Consider the following 18,083-nt stretch of genomic DNA (forward strand, 5'->3'; position numbering starts at 1 on the left):
TTTGTGTGGTAATTCCGCCACCGCCACCCCTAAACCCTCGTCAACCCCCTCACACTCCACACACTATCTCGTAATATCTTGTAGTATGTCATTTCTGGCGAACATTTTGAAATTTTGGGCGAAGAATACGTTGAGTGGTTCACACTGAGTGTAGTAATTCCACAAGGAATATCCCCAACATCCTCCGTAATAACACCGCCCCCCTCCCCCCAAATCGTCATATATTATATAATCTTCCCAATGGAAAACACCAACACACACACCCACATACCTCCTCCCCCCCAACACCGCTCCACACACTAACGTACGTGATAACCCGCAAGCGAGTGCACGCCCACTCTCAGTTCCGCTAACCCAAGGCGTCCAGTTCATACAATTACTGTCGGTCACAAACAACCCCCAGTTGGTCCCCCTGCACTAGATCAACACACACAAATTTCCGCTGGGAAGCGATGACCAAGGGCCAGAAAGCAATTAGAGAATCCAACAGCCCCCAAGCTAATGTGGCCAGGACGAATGGCCAATATGTGACCCTCCACCACGAAATGAGTCGCATGTCACCTCGCGCGGTTCTGCGCTAGGCTTAATATAAGTCCGCGGAGTGTCTGGTAACAGTGTGAGGGTCACCTTAGTCACAGGCTTATAACTCAAACAGTTTTCGCTCTTTTCTAAAACGGTTTTCACCACTGGATAGAGCATAAAAAACTCTTTATGAATATGTAAAAATATGAAAATCATGCAAAGGTGCCATGCGACTCATTCCGTGGTGGAGGGTCACATATGACAAGACACAGCTGTGCGGTCTCCAGGGCTGCCGCAATGTGCGTATGTAACAGCGAATCGCCTACAAACAGCTGTCATTAGCATGCATTTGCATTGTCTTGCGACATTCACCTTTGTGATCTCTTGTTCAGCACAGAATTCTGTGTCCTTAACTGACTGACTAATGTTATTTAACGTCTTTACAAGCACCTAAACCTTTGTACGGACGTCAAACTGGTGATATGCTAAACGTGTCATGAACAATGCCCTTGTCTTTATTCGCGTGCACAGCGACACCCGCGCACCATCTTGGGTGAAATGATGTAGGCATGGCCAATTTCATTTTGAACCGATTTTCTGCCGGCGTTTTGGCAAGACAACACCGGGGAGAAGTTGGCCATGTAAACTGTTTCCGCAATTTCAATTGATTATATGTCATCCGGCTCTCATCTCACAGACAGACATACAGACATGCAGACAAGCGGACGAACAAACGGACAGACATATGGACGTACAGACAGACAGACATTAAGAGAGAAAGAGAGAGAGAGAGAGATAGGAGAGAGAGAGATAGGAGAGAGAGAGAGATAGGAGAGAGAGAGAGAGAGAGAGAGAGATAGGAGAGAGAGAGATATAGGAGAGATAGGAGAGAGAGGAGAAAGAGAGAGTGAGATAGGAGAGAGAGATATGAGATAGGAGAGAGAGATATGAGAGAGAGAGAGATATGAGAGAGAGATATGAGAGAGAGAGAGAGAGAGAGAAAGAGAGAGAGAAGAGATATGAGAGAGAGAGATATGAGAGAGAGAGAGAGAGAGAGAGAGAGAGAGAGAGAGAGAGAGAGAGAGAGAGAGAGAGAGAGAGAGAGAGAGAGAGAGATCATGTGGTTTCGATTAATCCGCATTGAAACTGCCGTTGAGGACAGCGCGTCGACTTTAAAACATGAAGTAATTTATTTGACTCGCTCTCTGGTTGGAGGCTATATTTAGCTGACTGTGTGCACGCTCTTCCATTGGTTCGTTTTCTTATACCTCTCGGGTCTGGACGGGAGAACAGCGGTGAAAATCATTTAAACTGTTTATATGTTGACATCTTTACAGCGATTTTGCGTTGACAAAAAGGAGTAACAAGTCCGCTGAATGTTGGCTGAAAATCGGCCATGTGAGCAGCACGTAAAGAAACTATGTACGGGATAAAATGACAGTGTGGAAGGAATGCCCTAACCTTGGCACCTTGACTTTCTCAAGTCGTCCCACGCTTCTTCATGAATACTAAAATGCCCCCTTTGCGGTTTTGTCCCTCATAAGTAATTCATTCTTGGAACACCATAACGTTCGCGTACCACCGTTAATGAGGAACGACATCGATTAAACAAACCTGGAGGTCTCTTCTTGACCAGCTCTTCCACACTGCAATCTCTGACACCAAAAGCGAAACAAAATTCGAGAAGACGTCAACATGCGAATGATGGCTTGACGTAAAAGTTCTGTCGCTTCTTCTCCATGTTTTTTTGGGAACTGATGAAGAATTTCGAAAACAGAGATTGTCTCGATGACATCCTCACATTAATAGAATAAATTTCTTGTAATGTCACCAACAGTCTGTGCATGTATCGGTTTACCGGCACGGTTGGCCTAGTGGTTAGGCGTCCGCCCCGTGATCGGGAGGTCGTGGGTTCGAACCCCGGCCGGGTCATACCTGAGGCTTTAAAATTGGCAATCTAGTGGCTGCTCCGCCTGGCGTCTGGCATTATGGGGTTAGTGCTGGGACTGGTTGGTCCGGTGTCAGAATAATGTGACTGGGTGAGACATGAAGCCTGTGCTGCGACTTCTGTCTTGTGTGTGGCGCAGCACCGCCCTGATATGGCCCTTCGTGGTCGGCTGGGCGTTAAGCAAACAAACAAAATGTATCGGTTTCGTATATATCATTAAGACCACACTTGCGCCGCGCATAATATTATGATCTTACGTCAATATCGTACAGATAGCGCTAATTCTATTTCGTATGCGAAAAGAAGTTTGACCAATCAGAGGAGACGAGAGTACGACGTTCACCGTTCGCGCAAGCTCGGTGTTGACTTCAAACAAAATGGCGGGGCATCGATTCGATTGTTTTCATGCTGATTGGCAAACTATTGATTTTGTATATTAATTATGAATCACGCTGAAGCACACCATCGAATTTATTCTTCAACAACAAGAACGCAAACATTGCATCATGGCTGTCTTTTCAGAGAAATTCCGTACGAAATATAGAGCCAATTTGAACCGCGTTACGAAAAAGAAAAAGAAAACCCATGAGTGTGTGTGCGGTCACGCTCAACGAAAATAATACAACAACAAACAAAACAAAACAAAAGAAATACTACCGTTGTGCGACGCACAAGCCGTAAAACGTAGTCTGTGGCCGGTGTCACGAACTGAAAACTCTGCTGAACAATCCCTCTCAATGCTGTCAATGTGCATGCGCCAACCTTGGACTTAAAAAATGCGACCCTTTGACCGAACGAACCGTGGATTAGGGTTAGGGTTAGGGTTAGGGTTAGGTTGTTCACGACCTGATTAATCTCCCCATGTTAGCGCATGCGGATTGACCGCATTGAGAGGGATTGTTCAGGCAGAGTTTTCAGTTCGTGACACCGGACCTTTAGAAGTTCAGCATTGTGTTCAGGGACTGGGGTCACTAACAACGTAAGCGCAGCTTGATTATCGCGCGTTAATGCGTTGCTGAGTGCTGGCGACATATGCCGTTGGCAAGGAAGGGTAAACGAATGCCGCAAGCACCGTGATTATCTTCCATAATGTCTGTCTGTCGACCAGCGCGGGACTTTTTTCTGTCTTGAGGGACGGAAAGTGCAAGAACTGTGTCCCTTATTAACTCTCCAAGTCCACAGTCCGCAATGTAATTATGTCCCTTGAACATAGAAATATAGTTTACGGAATAAATCAAATGTAAAAAAAAAAAAAAAAAAAAAAAAAAAAACCCGACTGTAGCGGGAGTTACAGCCCATGAATGCTGAAGAAGAAGAAGAAGAAGAAGAAGAAGAAGAAGAAGAAGAAGAAGAAGAAAAAGAAAAATCAAATTTTTAAAGTAAGAATTTTCGCTTTTCATCACAATTTTACCTCAGCTTCAACACACTACCACGGTTCTCTCCGTCTACAAAGTTTGGTACCTCGCAACAATTTCCTTGATTTTGGGACACTGTTCTAGAATTTTACCTTGAGTGGTTGGCATCAAGAAATTGTATACGAGAGCGTACTATGTAGATTCCGCAGGAAACTTGTAACACATAGAATCTTTCTCAGGCGTGATCTTGGTCCATTTCGAGAAGTTCAACACGGATAAAGCTGGTCTAGTCTTGCGAATACTGTGATTTGGAGTGATATACGCCGATTTCGGGGGAGGAGTGTGATTCAAAATGGCAAGCATAAGGGTGGTGATCGTGAATATTGCGAGTTGGTCTGGTGGATCCGTGACTCAATCTTTAGAGAGCCGGATGAGTTCACTTTCGGCGTGGATCCGCAGGGCCGGACTACCGGGGGGGTTATGGGGGTTGCGCAACCCCCCCCCTCCCCCCTAGCCTAAACATGTACCTCACTTATTAATTTTTTTTTTATTATTGTTTATTTTATGCCGTTTCATGCAAGGAGCGACCATTTTCCTATCTCAAAATATGACCTACCCATCAGCTTCAGGGGGCTTCGCCCCCTGACCCCCACAAGGGGCTCTGCCCCTTGACCCCGCCAGAGGAACATCCCTCTGGACCACCACTGGCAACCCCCCCTCCTCTTCGCCTAGTCCGGCCCTGGATCCGATTGCATTTTTGCTAGAGTGAACGTTCAGTGCAGACTCTAGGCGGACGAAATCGCACCACCCTTGTGTGCAAATGCATGCTAAAGTACAGATCCGCTCGTGAAAGATCCAGAGTTTTCAGCTAAAGTCTAGATCCAGAGTTTCCAGCTAAAGTCTAAATCCAGAGTTTTCAGCTAAAGTCTTGATTTAGAGTTACCAGCTAAAACCTAGATCCAGAGTTTTCAGCTAAACTCTAGATCCAGTTTCCAGCTAAAGTCTAGATCCAGAATTTGCAGCTAAATTCTAGATCCAGAGTTTCCAGCTAAAGTCTGGATCCAGTTTCCAGCTAAAATCTAGATCCAGAGTTTCCAGCTAAATTCTAGATCCAGAGTTTCCAGCTAAAGTCTAGATCCAGAGTTTCCAGCTAAAGTCTAGATCCAGAGTTCCCAGCTAAAGTCTAGATCCAGAGTTTCCAGCTAAAGTCTAAACACTAGGAACCACACATATACCTCAGGGCCGGACTAGGCTAAGAGGAGGGGGGGTTGCCAGTGGGGGTCAGGGGGCGAAGCCCCCTGAAGCTGATGGGTAGGTCATATTCTGAGATAGCAAAATGGTCGCTCCTTGCATGAAACGGCATAAAATCAACAATAATAAAAAATGTTTTAAATAAGTGAGGTACATGTTTAGGCTAGGGGGGGGGGGGGGGGGGGGGTTGCGCAACCCCCATAACCCCCCCGGTAGTCCGGCCCTGTACCTAGCACGCCGCGTATCCTCGAAGACAGCACCATGCTTCCCAAGTGGCAAAGTAAAAAAAATATGTGGCATGCTAAACGTTTACCATAAAGCTCACCATTAAAAAGTAAAAAACCTAGAATACAGAAAAAGAAGAAGAAGAAGAAGAAGACGAAGTGTTGTCGTTGTCCTTGTGTTTCTATTCCGAAAGCAATGCGTTGTGGTACCGAAAAGGACATTTCCGTATTTATGAAATTTACATTTTGGACATTAAAGTTTTTGCCATTGTGATTTCTATTGTCTTTGTTTACACGTGAGTGAGTACAGCATTTTTGGGTCCTGTTATTTCTCGCTCTCACTCGCAGTCACCATGGCTCTGCTTTCTAATCTTATCTGATCTTAAAGCAGTTATTGTGTTACCTGCGTGTAATGGCCGACGACTCCGCCGTTGATGGAGCCCTCGCCATACTTGAAGTCCTCCACCTCCCCCCACCACCCGCTCTCCACGCCTGTCAGGAAATTTCCGTAGCCAAAGGCTCCGTTCTGTCCCACGTACACTCCCGGGAGAGCTGTGAGAAAACAAGACAGAATATGCATTGACACCATGCTTTTAAAAATCTCTAATATTTGAAGCAGAGCACTGTTTCACGATCTGAGAAATAAAGGGAAGTAAGCGCTCGACTTGCGTACAACATGTGCAATAGAGTAAGTGAGAGTTATGCGTGAGAGTCAAGAATCATAGTGCACTCACAACTGATGCAGTAGCCTGGTGGTTAGGACGTCAGCCCCGAAATCTGGAGGTTCTGGGTTTGAATCTCTATCGAGATTTTTATTCCAACCCCCCCCCCCCCCCCCCCCCTTAATCCCTCTTAAATAAAGTTTTCTCAACCGTGAGAGCGCAAACAGGAAGTTACCAACCCAAAACCAAGCTTAGAATGACGCCGCCAATGTCATGCAGGCAGTGTAGGTCGGGGCTCAGACCGCCTTCGGTGTACAAAATTCGGCACGTGATTCTCATCCTTATCTTTTCAAACACGTGGCCCTCGTATAGTCATAAATGCACTTGATTTTTAAGTAGGACACGGTACTCTACAAAACAACCACAGGAATGCTAATTCGCAATATACTTCCACCGACAGGCACGTTTATACACGCTCCTGTGGTACAAAGTATGCCATTTGTGCCTTTCTTCTGCACCGCAAATTAATAATACACTATGACGGACTGCACGTGCAAAACGCTTGGGACAGTACTTACAGGGAACCTGACGTTCGCTGCCTGAGTCGTGGCCCACCACACACTGACGCGCCCACTTGCTGGCTACCAGCGCCAGATCGTCGTCCCAGGTCTGTTCAAGATCAGGGCAAATTCAAAGCAAATCTTTCAGCTTTGAAATATTCTATATATTGACATTGCTTTACACAGAAATGAATCGCTCCTAATAATGTGCTCTGCAAAAAAAAAAAAAAAAAAAAAAAAAAAAAAAAAACCACACACACCAAAAACCAACAAACAAAGACCCCACCAACTCAACCACAACAACACTCCCCTAAATGACGTCTTCACTGCAGTGGAACCCCCCTTTTAATTAAGACCTCCAAAATTCTGATAAAATCAGGTCTTAAAAGGGAGGGAGTCTTAAATTGGAGGTAAGTTAACAGAGGTTATGATCAACGGGAAATCCGGAAAAGTTAAGTCTTAAAAAAGAGGAAGTCTTAAATTGGGGGGGGGGGGGGGGGGGGGGTCTTAAAAAGGGGGGTTCCACTGTACTGCATGTGTATGTTAAATAAAACATTGTATAATATAAATCATGTAAGTGTTGTAAACAGAAATCTTTAAATTTGTATAGAGTTCTGTTTACAAAACTTTTATAATTTATATTATGCAATTTTAATGATACAGTCTGGGAAAATGAGAGGCTGACCAGTTTGGGCATGTTCGCGGCCGGAGGGTCAACCTGACCTCTGAGCGTGTTGTGAAGGGCGAGGAGAGCGTCCTTGGTTTCCTGGGTCAGCACGACCTCCGTGCCCACGTCATCCAGACACATGGTGTGGTCAGGGTTGATGTCTGTCCACTGGGAGTCGCACTGAAAACACACAATGCAAAGATAACACAGAGATAACACAGGGTTGATGTCTGTCCACTGAGAGTCGCACTAGTGCAGAAATACCACATGGTGTGGTCAGGGTTGATGTCTGTCCACTGGGAGTCACACTGAAACATACACAATACACAATCACTCTTGGCGTCACACTGACAAATTATACACAATACATAGATAACACAGAGATAACACAGCGTTGATGTCTTTCCACTGGGAGTCGGACTGAAACATACACAATACAGAGACATGGTGTGGTCAGGGTTGATGTCTGTCCACTGGGAGTCACACTGAAACATACACAATACAGAGATAACACATGGTGTGGTCAGGGTTGATGTCTGTCCACTGGGAGTCACACTGAAACATACACAATACAGAGATAACACATGGTGTGGTCAGGGTTGATGTCTGTCCACTGGGAGTCGCACTGAAAACACACACAATGCAGAAATAACACAGAGATAACACAGGGTTGATGTCTGTCCACTGGGAGTCGCACTGAAACATACACAATACAGAGATAACACATGGTGTGGTCAGGATTGATGTCTGTCCACTAGGAGTCGCACTGAAACACACACAATGCAGAAATAACACAGATATAACACAGGGTTGATGTCTGTCCACTGAGAGTCACACTGAAAACATACACAATACAGAGATAACACATGGTGTGGTCAGGGTTGATGTCTGTCCACTGGGAGTCGCACTGAAACATACACAATACAGAGACATGGTGTGGTCAGGGTTGATGTCTGTCCACTGGGAGTCGCACTGAAACATACACAATACAGAGATAACAACACATGGTGTGGTCAGGGTTGATGTCTGTCCACTGGGAGTCGCACTGAAACATACACAATACAGAGATAACAACACATGGTGTGGTCAGGGTTGATGTCTGTTCACTGGGAGTCGCACTGAAACATACACAATACAGAGATAACACTAGGTGTGGTCAGGGTTGATGTCTCTCCACTGGGAGTCACACTGAAACATGAACAATAGGGGAAAGGCCCTAATTACCGGACGGGCGCCTAATAACGGACACGCGATATCTCAGAAATGGTAGGTCACAACAAAAATTTTTTTGCGCGAAACGATTCGGTGATATCCCCTTACACTTCGCACCAAAATAACATGGCGACTGAACGCACGCATTCTGCACGGGAAGTGGTTTTCTGTTTTTCGCACTCTCACTGTAATTTTAGACATTTGTAAACTAAGTGCAGCAAGAAGTTACGACTTTCTAAGATGAATTGATTGGTTGAAGTAGATAGTACATACACTCTATTAGTAAATACCATGCAATACGACGTATTAAATGAACGCATTTTTCAACAGCTGCATTGTAACTCCAACTAGTGGGGTTTGCCAAATACCGTCCACCACGTGCGCCCAAATAACGGACTATGTAATATGTGTAAAAAATATAGGTCCCTGGCAATATGTAATAAATATGTGTGTGTGTGTGTGTGTGTGTGTGTGCGTGTGTGTGTGTGTGTGTGTGTGTGTGTGTGTGTAGTTGAACGTGCGGTTAATTCGCTTGACTAAAAATATCGCATAACCCTCTCTCGAGAAAAAGATACATATCTTCATAAAAACTTGCTTTTTGACTGACAAAAGTTGCAAAAACCAACATAATAATTAAATGTAAAAATACATGAACGTTCACAAAAAAGAAAACGGTTGCAATTGTTAATTAAAACATGGTTTCAGCAACTTTTGTTACTCTATTAAGCAGCGAATTTTGTGTCCGGACTTTGGTGACCCCCTGTCCGGATTTAGGCAGTAGGTTCCCCAAAACCGGACAATTTGCCGAAAAATTCAAACCTTAATAACTTTTAAAGTATAACAGATTTTTTCCATTATTTTCAACATGAAGATAAAGGTAGGTTAGATCTACAATAATCCGTTTTCAAAATTGCGCTATGTTATATACTTTGTGAGAAAAATGGGTTTAACCTTAAGTGTCCGTTAATTGGGGCCTACACGATCACTCTTGGTGTCACACTGACAAATACACAATACATAGATAACACGGAGATAACACAGCGTTAATGTCTGTCCACTGGGAGTCACACTGAAACATACACACAATACATAGATAACACGGAGATAACACAGCGTTGATGTCTGTCCACTGGGAGTCGCACTGAAACACACACAATGCAGAAATAACACAGAGATAACACAGGGTTGATGTCTGTCCACTGGGAGTCGCACTAAAACACACACAATGCAGAAATAACACAGAGATAACACAGGGTTGATGTCTGTCCACTGGGAGTCGCACTGAAGCATACACAATACAGAGATAACACATGGTGTGGTCCGTGTTGATGTCTGTCCACTGGGAGTCACACTGAAAACACACATAAGTGTTATAATCATTCATTCGCTTGCAAACGGCTGAACATTGCATCAAGCTAAGTTCTTGATACTAATTGTTTTTCTGTGCACTTAAAAGACCGTTGGGTCGATACATTTGTGACTGTAGTGTACGAGTATTGTTTTGTCAATAACAAATGTTCCAACAACTTACCTTTCTTGTTTTTTTATTCTGAATTTTGGAACGTTGGCAGTCTCTTTGTTTTTGGATTTATTTTATACATTACATGTACATTTTGGGGGGGTATCAGTATACATTTCTCACGGAAAAAATAAGAAAGGAGATGGAAATTACGTTTATCAAATTTTGGAAATCGGCCGAATATGGGTTAATTAAGTGTCCTTGTGTCTTTTGTGTCGTTGTTGTTATTTTTGAAGACGCATTAAGTTTAGTTTATTTGTGTTTGCTATTATTGTAATGTTATACATGTACGTAAGAGAAGTAAAAACATGTTAAATGATGTACATTACATGGTCACACTCAGAGTCATGCTGAAAGAAAGTCACATGATATAAAAGAAAGCTCACGTAATTTGATAGAAATGTCACATTATACAGCAAGTAATAGAAAAGTGGAGAAATCTCGCGCCGTATGTGCCAGTAGTTGGATGGTTACCAAGCAAATGGTAGAAGAACATGTGACATACCCGGTACGATGGTTAAAACCCGTCTTTGTCAAAACATATCCAGATTGAGGAATGTAATATCGTAAATATCCACTGAAACAAAAATAAATAAAATATCTTACTTGTGTCTGTCGAACTTTTCGTGTGAGAACATCCTGAAGTGAGATCTGTGATCTTACCGAAAGGGAACTTGTAACAAAATTCACGCATCCGACGCAAGTCACAAAAAACAGAGCCTTCGATAACATTTTGAAGACCATAGTACTCGTGTTATATCAAATTTAGCTCTTCCCCTTTCTCCTGGCAGACAATCAACGATTGTGTTAACTGCCATCAGTTTAAATACGAATGACCAAACGCTCATTATAATCACGAACGCGTAACAGTAGATTGTTTGTCGGATGAGTGGAATATAATAAAGTTGATCCTATGATCAGTTAAGCGTGGTATTGTTTAATAACAATCTTCCCAGGTATATTAATTCATACGCCTAAGGCAATAAATGCCATTGGTTGGGCTGTTATGACTAAAATGTGACGTCACGCGTTTAGTATTACTCTCACCCAATGTCTTACCCCCCGCGGGTTAGGGGGAAGAATTTACCCGATGCTCCCCAGCATGTCGTAAGAGGCGACTAACGGATTCTGTTTCTCCTTTTTCCCTTGTTAAGTGTTTCTTGTATAGAATATAGTCAATGTTTGTAAAGATTTTAGTCAAGCAGTATGTAAGAAATGTTAAGTCCTTTGTACTGGAAACTTGCATTCTCCCAGTAAGGTAATATATTGTACTACGTTGCAAGCCCCTGGAGCAATTTTTTGATTAGTACTTTTGTGAACAAGAAACAATTAACAAGTGGCTCTATCCCATCTCCCCCCCCTTTCCCCGTCGCGATATAACCTTCGTGGTTGAAAACGACGTCAAACACCATATAAAGAAAAGACCCAATGTATTGTAATTATGACCTAATGGTGGGTAACAAATAGGTGACATCTGCAATTGTGATTGAGTTGGGGGACCGGTAGCTCAGTTGGTGGAGCACTGGACTTGTGATCGGAAGGCCGCAGGTTCGAATTCGGACCGGGACGGACACGGGTCAACTTTATGCAAAGACCCAGAGACGGAAGCCATATCCCGCCCCCGTGTCACCACATTGGCACGTAAAAGACCTCGGTCATTCTGCCATAAGTGCAGATGGTTGATACCACCTAAACACACATACACTTGTGTATCTCATCAAAAATCGTGAGGGCGTAAAAACTCAAATTATCATATAACCCATATCATATCCTTAAGAGGCGAAATATTTAGCCTGTAGGACAGTAAGCAATCTCTCTTTTTTATGATTGAGTTAAAAGAGTTGACACGAGCGAGAATACCAAGATTAGTTACATTTGAAGGTGGATGATTAAACATTTATTTTAGCGCAAGATTTGAATCGAATCGAATCTCATCATGGTTGTATACATTTTGTTGTTTAAATCATATTCAATACAATTCAATTCAAGTCAATTTAATAAAACTTTATTGTCTGAATGCAACAAACAGGAATTTTTCTTTTGGCTTTTTATTTTCAATTCAATAAATTCCTTGTAATTTTGAGACACACACACAGTCAGACAGAGATATAGGCGGACAAACAAAATCAGGAAGAAAGAAAGAAAGAAAGAAGAGAAAGGAAAAAGAAAGTAAGAAGGAAATAAATATATATATGTACATCTTCATTTAGACAGATAGACAGACAAACGCACAAAGTCAAACACAACCCAGAGACACAGACAGAGAGACATAAAAACAGAGAGAGAGAGAGAGAGAGAGAGAGAGAGAGAGAGAGAGAGAGAGAGAGAGAGAGAGAGAGAGAGAGAGAGAGAGAGAGAGAGAGAGAGAAAGAGAGAGAGAGAGAGATAAAGAGAGAAAGAGAGAAAGAGAGAGAGAGAGAGAGAGAGAGGGAGAGAGAGAGAGAGAGAGACGCACACCCACACACACCCAAACACACACACACACACACACACTCTTGTACACACGCACGTATGTAGGCACGATAACGGACGCAGACACACACACCGGCACACACACACACACACACACACACACACACACACACACACACACACACACACACATTCTTACACACAATCATCACGAACCGGATTCAACAAAAGAATGGCTTTATTGAAACTTGACAGGAGAGAACAGCTAGGCAGAGACTATAACTAGATATTGAAATTATCTAGAACTTTGAATTGAGTTACCACACTATATGTACAGTAAACATATAAACCTCCGAAAAATCTAAGGGAAAAAAATCAAGTCTTAAAAAGGAGTGGAATATAAAGATACATTTACACAGGTATCGGACAATTTGAAAATGCAAAAGGGGATCTTAAAATCCAAAATGTGTATGGGGGTGGAGGGGGGGTGGCAGGGGGGTGGAAGGGGGGGGGGGTTCTACTGATTCTAGTGCATCGTGACAAATACTAACTGAATTAGTTACAAGACGCAACAAGAAAATTGGTTGATTAAAATCAACATGACCGAAGCAATGTTTTCATAAAAGAAGCGGCATTGTACGGGCACAATCATGTTGAATTTGGGTTACATGTGTTGCAGAGTATTTGAAAATCCGTAGGCATAAAAACATGCAAAGAAGAGTGATAGGTCCCTGTTGTGAATATATTCAAGTGGATACATTGATTACTTATGTTTCACACTAGTTTTGCTGTTACAGCAGTCCCTCTCATGAACGGACACCCTTGGGCCAGTGCAAACCTGTCCGTACATTGCAGGTGGCCGGTCACGGGAGAGCCCCCCCCTCCCCTCACACACACTCAGGCACACTGACGGACTGAGTGAGTCTTTGCTACTTGTGAACGAGCTCTACTTGTCCTAAAACAATAAGGTCAAACTACTACAACTTATAACTGAAAGGAAAAAAACTGTCCTGTAAAATGACGGTAAATCAACGGTGTCAGAAAAAGAGAGATAAAAGAAATCCTCAAATTCCTGAGGATACAAGCACCCCATGAAAGCAGCCACGAACATACTCACAGAGGCACACATGCTTTGCAAGAATATGAATTTAAAACCTGCATATGTGGTAATTTCTTTTTTTTTGTGTGTGGCTTTATTGAATACTTCAGGCAGTGACTTTTCCCTGTCCAGTTTTCTCTTTCGTCTCTCTTACCCCTCGCTTACACCCCCCCACCCCCTTACCCTCCACTCCCTTTACCCAGCCCCGACAGCACAAATTTGTAATCTGCAAGGCAGAGTACACATTTTCTAAAAGGAAGACTACTTCTCTTCAATTATATCCAGAGATCTTCCAGCTGTCTCCACCATAAGCCAAGTGGTCGAGTCTTATACCCCCTTTTCACACAACCGTTCTAGGTCCCGTTCCAGTACCGACCAAGGAACGGTGCGGGCACGGGAGGGATCGGTACAGAACCGCAATGAACGTAGCTGTCTCCACCATAAGCCAAGTGGTTGAGTCTTATACCCCCTTTCCACGCAACCGTTTTAGGTCCCGTTCCCGTACCGACCAAGGAACGGTGCGGGCACGGGAGGGATCGGGACAGAACCGTAATGAACGTAACTGATCGTTAACGGAACTGCTTTGAACGGTAGGGTCGGTAGGGACGGCCATCAACAAAAGGGTCGCCTCAGTGAAACAGCTTGAATTTGTAACAGATGGACAAGACACGGACTATAACAGATAAAGATCGCTCGTACACAGGACTCACTATAACATCGCCCTTGGTCAGTCCCACGCTAGCGATGGACACTGGTCTTCTCGCCTTAGCTGGCTGTATGGGTGCATTGAAGCCCCTCGAATAACTTGATACCACTGACAAACAGTTGTGTTGTCATGCTTGCTTAGTACGCAGGGCACAAACTGTGCTTTCATTTGCGCGTGTGACTACTAGTTGGGGTATCAAGTTCCCCCTCATCCCACATCCTTACAACAAAATAATAAACACTCACACACACACGTGAATACACACACACACACACACACACACACACACACAAGCACATAAATACACGCACGCATGCACACACAGACAGACAGATACACACACACACACACACACACACACACACAGTCAGTCAGACAGACACAGACAGACAGACACACACACACACACACACACACACACACACACACACACACACACACACACACACACACACACACACAGAGTCAGACAGACAGACAGACAGACTGTCACGATTTCAGTGACACGAGTGGGAAAAAAACTCTTTGTTGGGCGCCTTTCCCAAATTGCAATGTAATGCGCCTGTGCTGCCATACCGCATTGCGGAAAAGTTTTGGCTGAGAGCACGAAATTCACGTGGAAACCGTGCGGGTATCGGGTGATTTCACTCACCGTTTCGAACACGTGTTCCAAGCATGCTGTAGGTGTGTTTGGTAGGCGACCAGCGATTGGTCAGGAAGATCGCTTGGTTTGGGGAAGCGATTGCTGATTAGTCAGGGAGATCACATGGTTGTTTCCGTGACTAAGATTTGGAGGATTCCAACGCGTTGCAAGACTGGTTTAGGTCGACCAACGGGCTTCTGGCCTCAGTGCAGAACGCAGAAGGCTTAGGACGTGAGGCATTTGGCTACATACTTTCGCTGACGAGCGGGAGCCAAATATTCAAGCGGTTTGCTTGGGAGAGCTACGTTTTACGAGCTGTTGAGGTAATTAGCCGTTATTTTACGCTGGTGACCGGTCAATGTCTGTGAAATGTAAACTCTGTTTTGTTTCTCCATGATAGCGTATAACTTGCTCATTATAACGCTAAATTGTAATCTGTATATATGGTTTTTGCAGATATGGAGAGGCGGAGAAAATGTCTTGAGTTGTTATTAAAAGTCTATCCTTGCAGGTACCACGTGCTCGCTGAAGGGGGAAGTTAGATATGTTTAAAGGTGGTAAAAGGGGGATTGTTGGCATGGTCACTGCACCAATTGCTCTTGTTTCAGCTTGTTGCTGGTTGTTGCTGGAGGTGTTGCTGTACGTTGCAGGACGTTTGCTACCTGGCTGCTACCTGTTTGCTGTTGAAGACGGGCTACACTCTTGCTGTCCTTTCCTGTACGGTTGCTGTTCTACGGCTGTTACTGGTGTTGCTCCAACTTTCACCTGTATGCTAAACATCGAGATAAACTGACTTGAGTTACCACACTATATGTACAGTAGACATATAAACCTTCAAACCTCAGAAAAATCTGAGGGAAAACGAAATCAAGTCTTAAGAAGTCGCGTAAGGCGAAATAACAACATTTAGTCAAGCTGTCGAACTCACAGAATGAAACTGAACGCACTGCTTTTTTCACCAAGACCACATACTCGTAGTTTTGTCAGTCCACCGCTCGTGGCAAAGGCAGTGAAATCGACAAGCCATGCAGAATAGTGCGGTAGTGGTCGCGCTGAGCAGGATAACACGCTTTTCTGTATGTCTATTCTTTTTAGCTTACTGAGTTTGTTTTTAATCCAAACATATCATATCTATATGTTTTTGGAATCAGGGACCGACAAGGAATAAGATGAAATTGTTTTTAAATCGATTTTGGAAAATTAATTGTAATCATAATTTTCATATTTTTAATTTTCAGAGCTTGTTTGTAATCCAAATATAACATATGTATATGTTTTTGGAATCAGAAAATGACGACGAATAAGATGAAATTATTTTTGGATCGTTTAATAAAAAAATAATTTTAATTACAAGTTTCCTATATTGAATGACCAAACTCATTCATTAGGTTTTATGCCACCCAGCTGGAATGTAATATCAAAGTCTGGCCTTTGTCGAAGATTGCTTTGCCAAAATTTCAATCAATTTGATTGAAAAATGAGGGTGTGACAGTGCCGCCTCAACTTTTACAAAAAGCGGGATATGACGTCATCAAAGGTATTTATCGAAAAAAAGAAAAAAAACATCCGGGGATATCATACCCAGGAACTTTCATGTCAAATTTCATAAAGATCGGTCAAGTAGTTTAGTCTGAATCGCTCTACACACACACACACGCACAGACAGACAGACACACAGACAGACAGACACACACACACACAGACAGACACACACACACACACACACACACACACACACACACACACACACACACATACACCACGACCCTCGTCTCGATTTACCCTCTATGTTAAAACATGTAGTCAAAACTTGACTAAATATAAAAAGGAGGGAGCATTGAAGCCCATCGCAATAATACCACTCACAAACAGGAGTTGTGCTGCCATGTTTGCCTACTACGCAGAGGAGAAACGGTGCTCTCATATCGCGCGACTTGTAGCAGTTGGGGTATTTACTTTATGTGTGTGAATGTGTTTTGTGAGAAACGGGCAAGTAAAACCAAACAAAGGAACAAAGAAAGCAGCCGCCTTCCTGTAAAAAAAAACCAAGTCGCGTAAGGCGAAATCACTACATTTAGTCAAGCTGTGAAACTCACAGAATGAAACTGAACGCACTGCATTTTTTCACAATGACCGTAGTCCGCCGCTAGTGCAAAAGGCAGTGAAACTGACGAGCCTGTTCAGCGCGGTAGCGGTTGCGCTGTGCTGCATAGCACGCTTTACTGTACCTCTCTTCGTTTTGACTTTTTGAGCGTGTTTTTAATCCAAACATATCATATCTATATGTTTTTGGAATCAGGAACCGACAAGGAATAAGATGAAATTGTTTTTAAAACGATTTCGGAAATTTAATTTTAATCATAATTTTTATTATTTTTAATTTTCAGAGCTTGGTTTTAATCCGAATATAACATATTTATATGTTTTTGGAATCAGAACATGATGAAGAAGAAAATAAAAGTAATTTTGGATCGTTTTATAAAAAATAATTTTAAGTACAATTTTCAGATTTTTAATGATCAAAGTCATTGATTAATTTTTAAGCAATCATAAAAAAGGCATTAGGGATCGTTTCACATGAACAGAATACAAACAATGCATTGAGCGTGGATACATGTCCCTTTTCTTGAATCATCAAACGAAGCCATCGACTGCGTCACTGTAGTTTGCAAAGTTCAAAGGTCACGCATGCGGGTATTCCCCAGTTATATAAAGCAGGGTTTCTGAGCTCGTTTTCCCATTTGGGTTCCCCACACTATACTCTGAGTAGGCATGCTGGGTATTTTCGTGTTTCCATAACCCACCGAATTCCGACATGGATTACAGGATCTTTTCCGTGCGCACTTGGTCTTGTGCTTGTGTGTACACACGAAGGGGGTTAAGTCACTAGCAGGTCTGCACATAAGTTGACCTGGGAGATCGGACAAATCTGCACTCTTAACCCACCAGGCGGCAGCGACCGGGATTCGAACTCACGACCTCCCGATTACGGGAGGCCGACGTCTTACCACCACGCCACTGCGCCCGTCCGTTCTAGTGATCAAAAAGTGCCTTTAGTGCCTTACTTGCGTTTACCTCAAGCAAAAAGGAAGCCAGGCAAATAAAAGGTGTCGGAAATGCTGATCAAAAATTGACGGACAGCAGACTGCGTAGGTGGAAAAGCGGAAACCACAGAAAGGTACCCTGGGTAAAGTACCAAGCAAGACAGGAAGCGATGTCTTTCATCAAGTTTTCAACAGTAGCCATTCGAGTGTAAGCGCTTGTGCTGCAAGGGCGGCATTTAAGTGTACTTAGTGATTGAAA

The 18,083-nt window shown here is 43.3% G+C and overlaps 1 protein-coding gene across 5 annotated transcripts in view; it reads right to left on the bottom strand.

Annotated features, from left to right (window-relative positions):
- The window catches only part of LOC138958162 (uncharacterized), a 58,608-nt gene that overhangs the window by 10,948 nt on the left and 29,577 nt on the right, over positions 1–18,083 (bottom strand). The window contains exons 2-4 of one of the 5 annotated variants that reach the window (XM_070329241.1): positions 7,208–7,369; positions 6,541–6,631; positions 5,704–5,852 (exon numbers count right to left, since the gene is read on the bottom strand). In XM_070329241.1, coding sequence (XP_070185342.1) covers positions 5,704–5,852; positions 6,541–6,631; positions 7,208–7,369 — 402 coding nt within the window. Of the gene's footprint in view, positions 1–5,703; positions 5,853–6,540; positions 6,632–7,207; positions 7,370–7,808; positions 8,235–9,643; positions 9,683–15,453; positions 15,553–18,083 lie in introns of those variants that run through there. The other 4 variants (XR_011453323.1, XR_011453322.1, XR_011453321.1 and 1 more) reach the window with 4 other exon arrangements.

Source organism: Littorina saxatilis, linkage group LG2, assembly GCF_037325665.1.
Source record: "Littorina saxatilis isolate snail1 linkage group LG2, US_GU_Lsax_2.0, whole genome shotgun sequence".
Lineage (NCBI taxonomy): Eukaryota > Metazoa > Mollusca > Gastropoda > Littorinimorpha > Littorinidae > Littorina > Littorina saxatilis.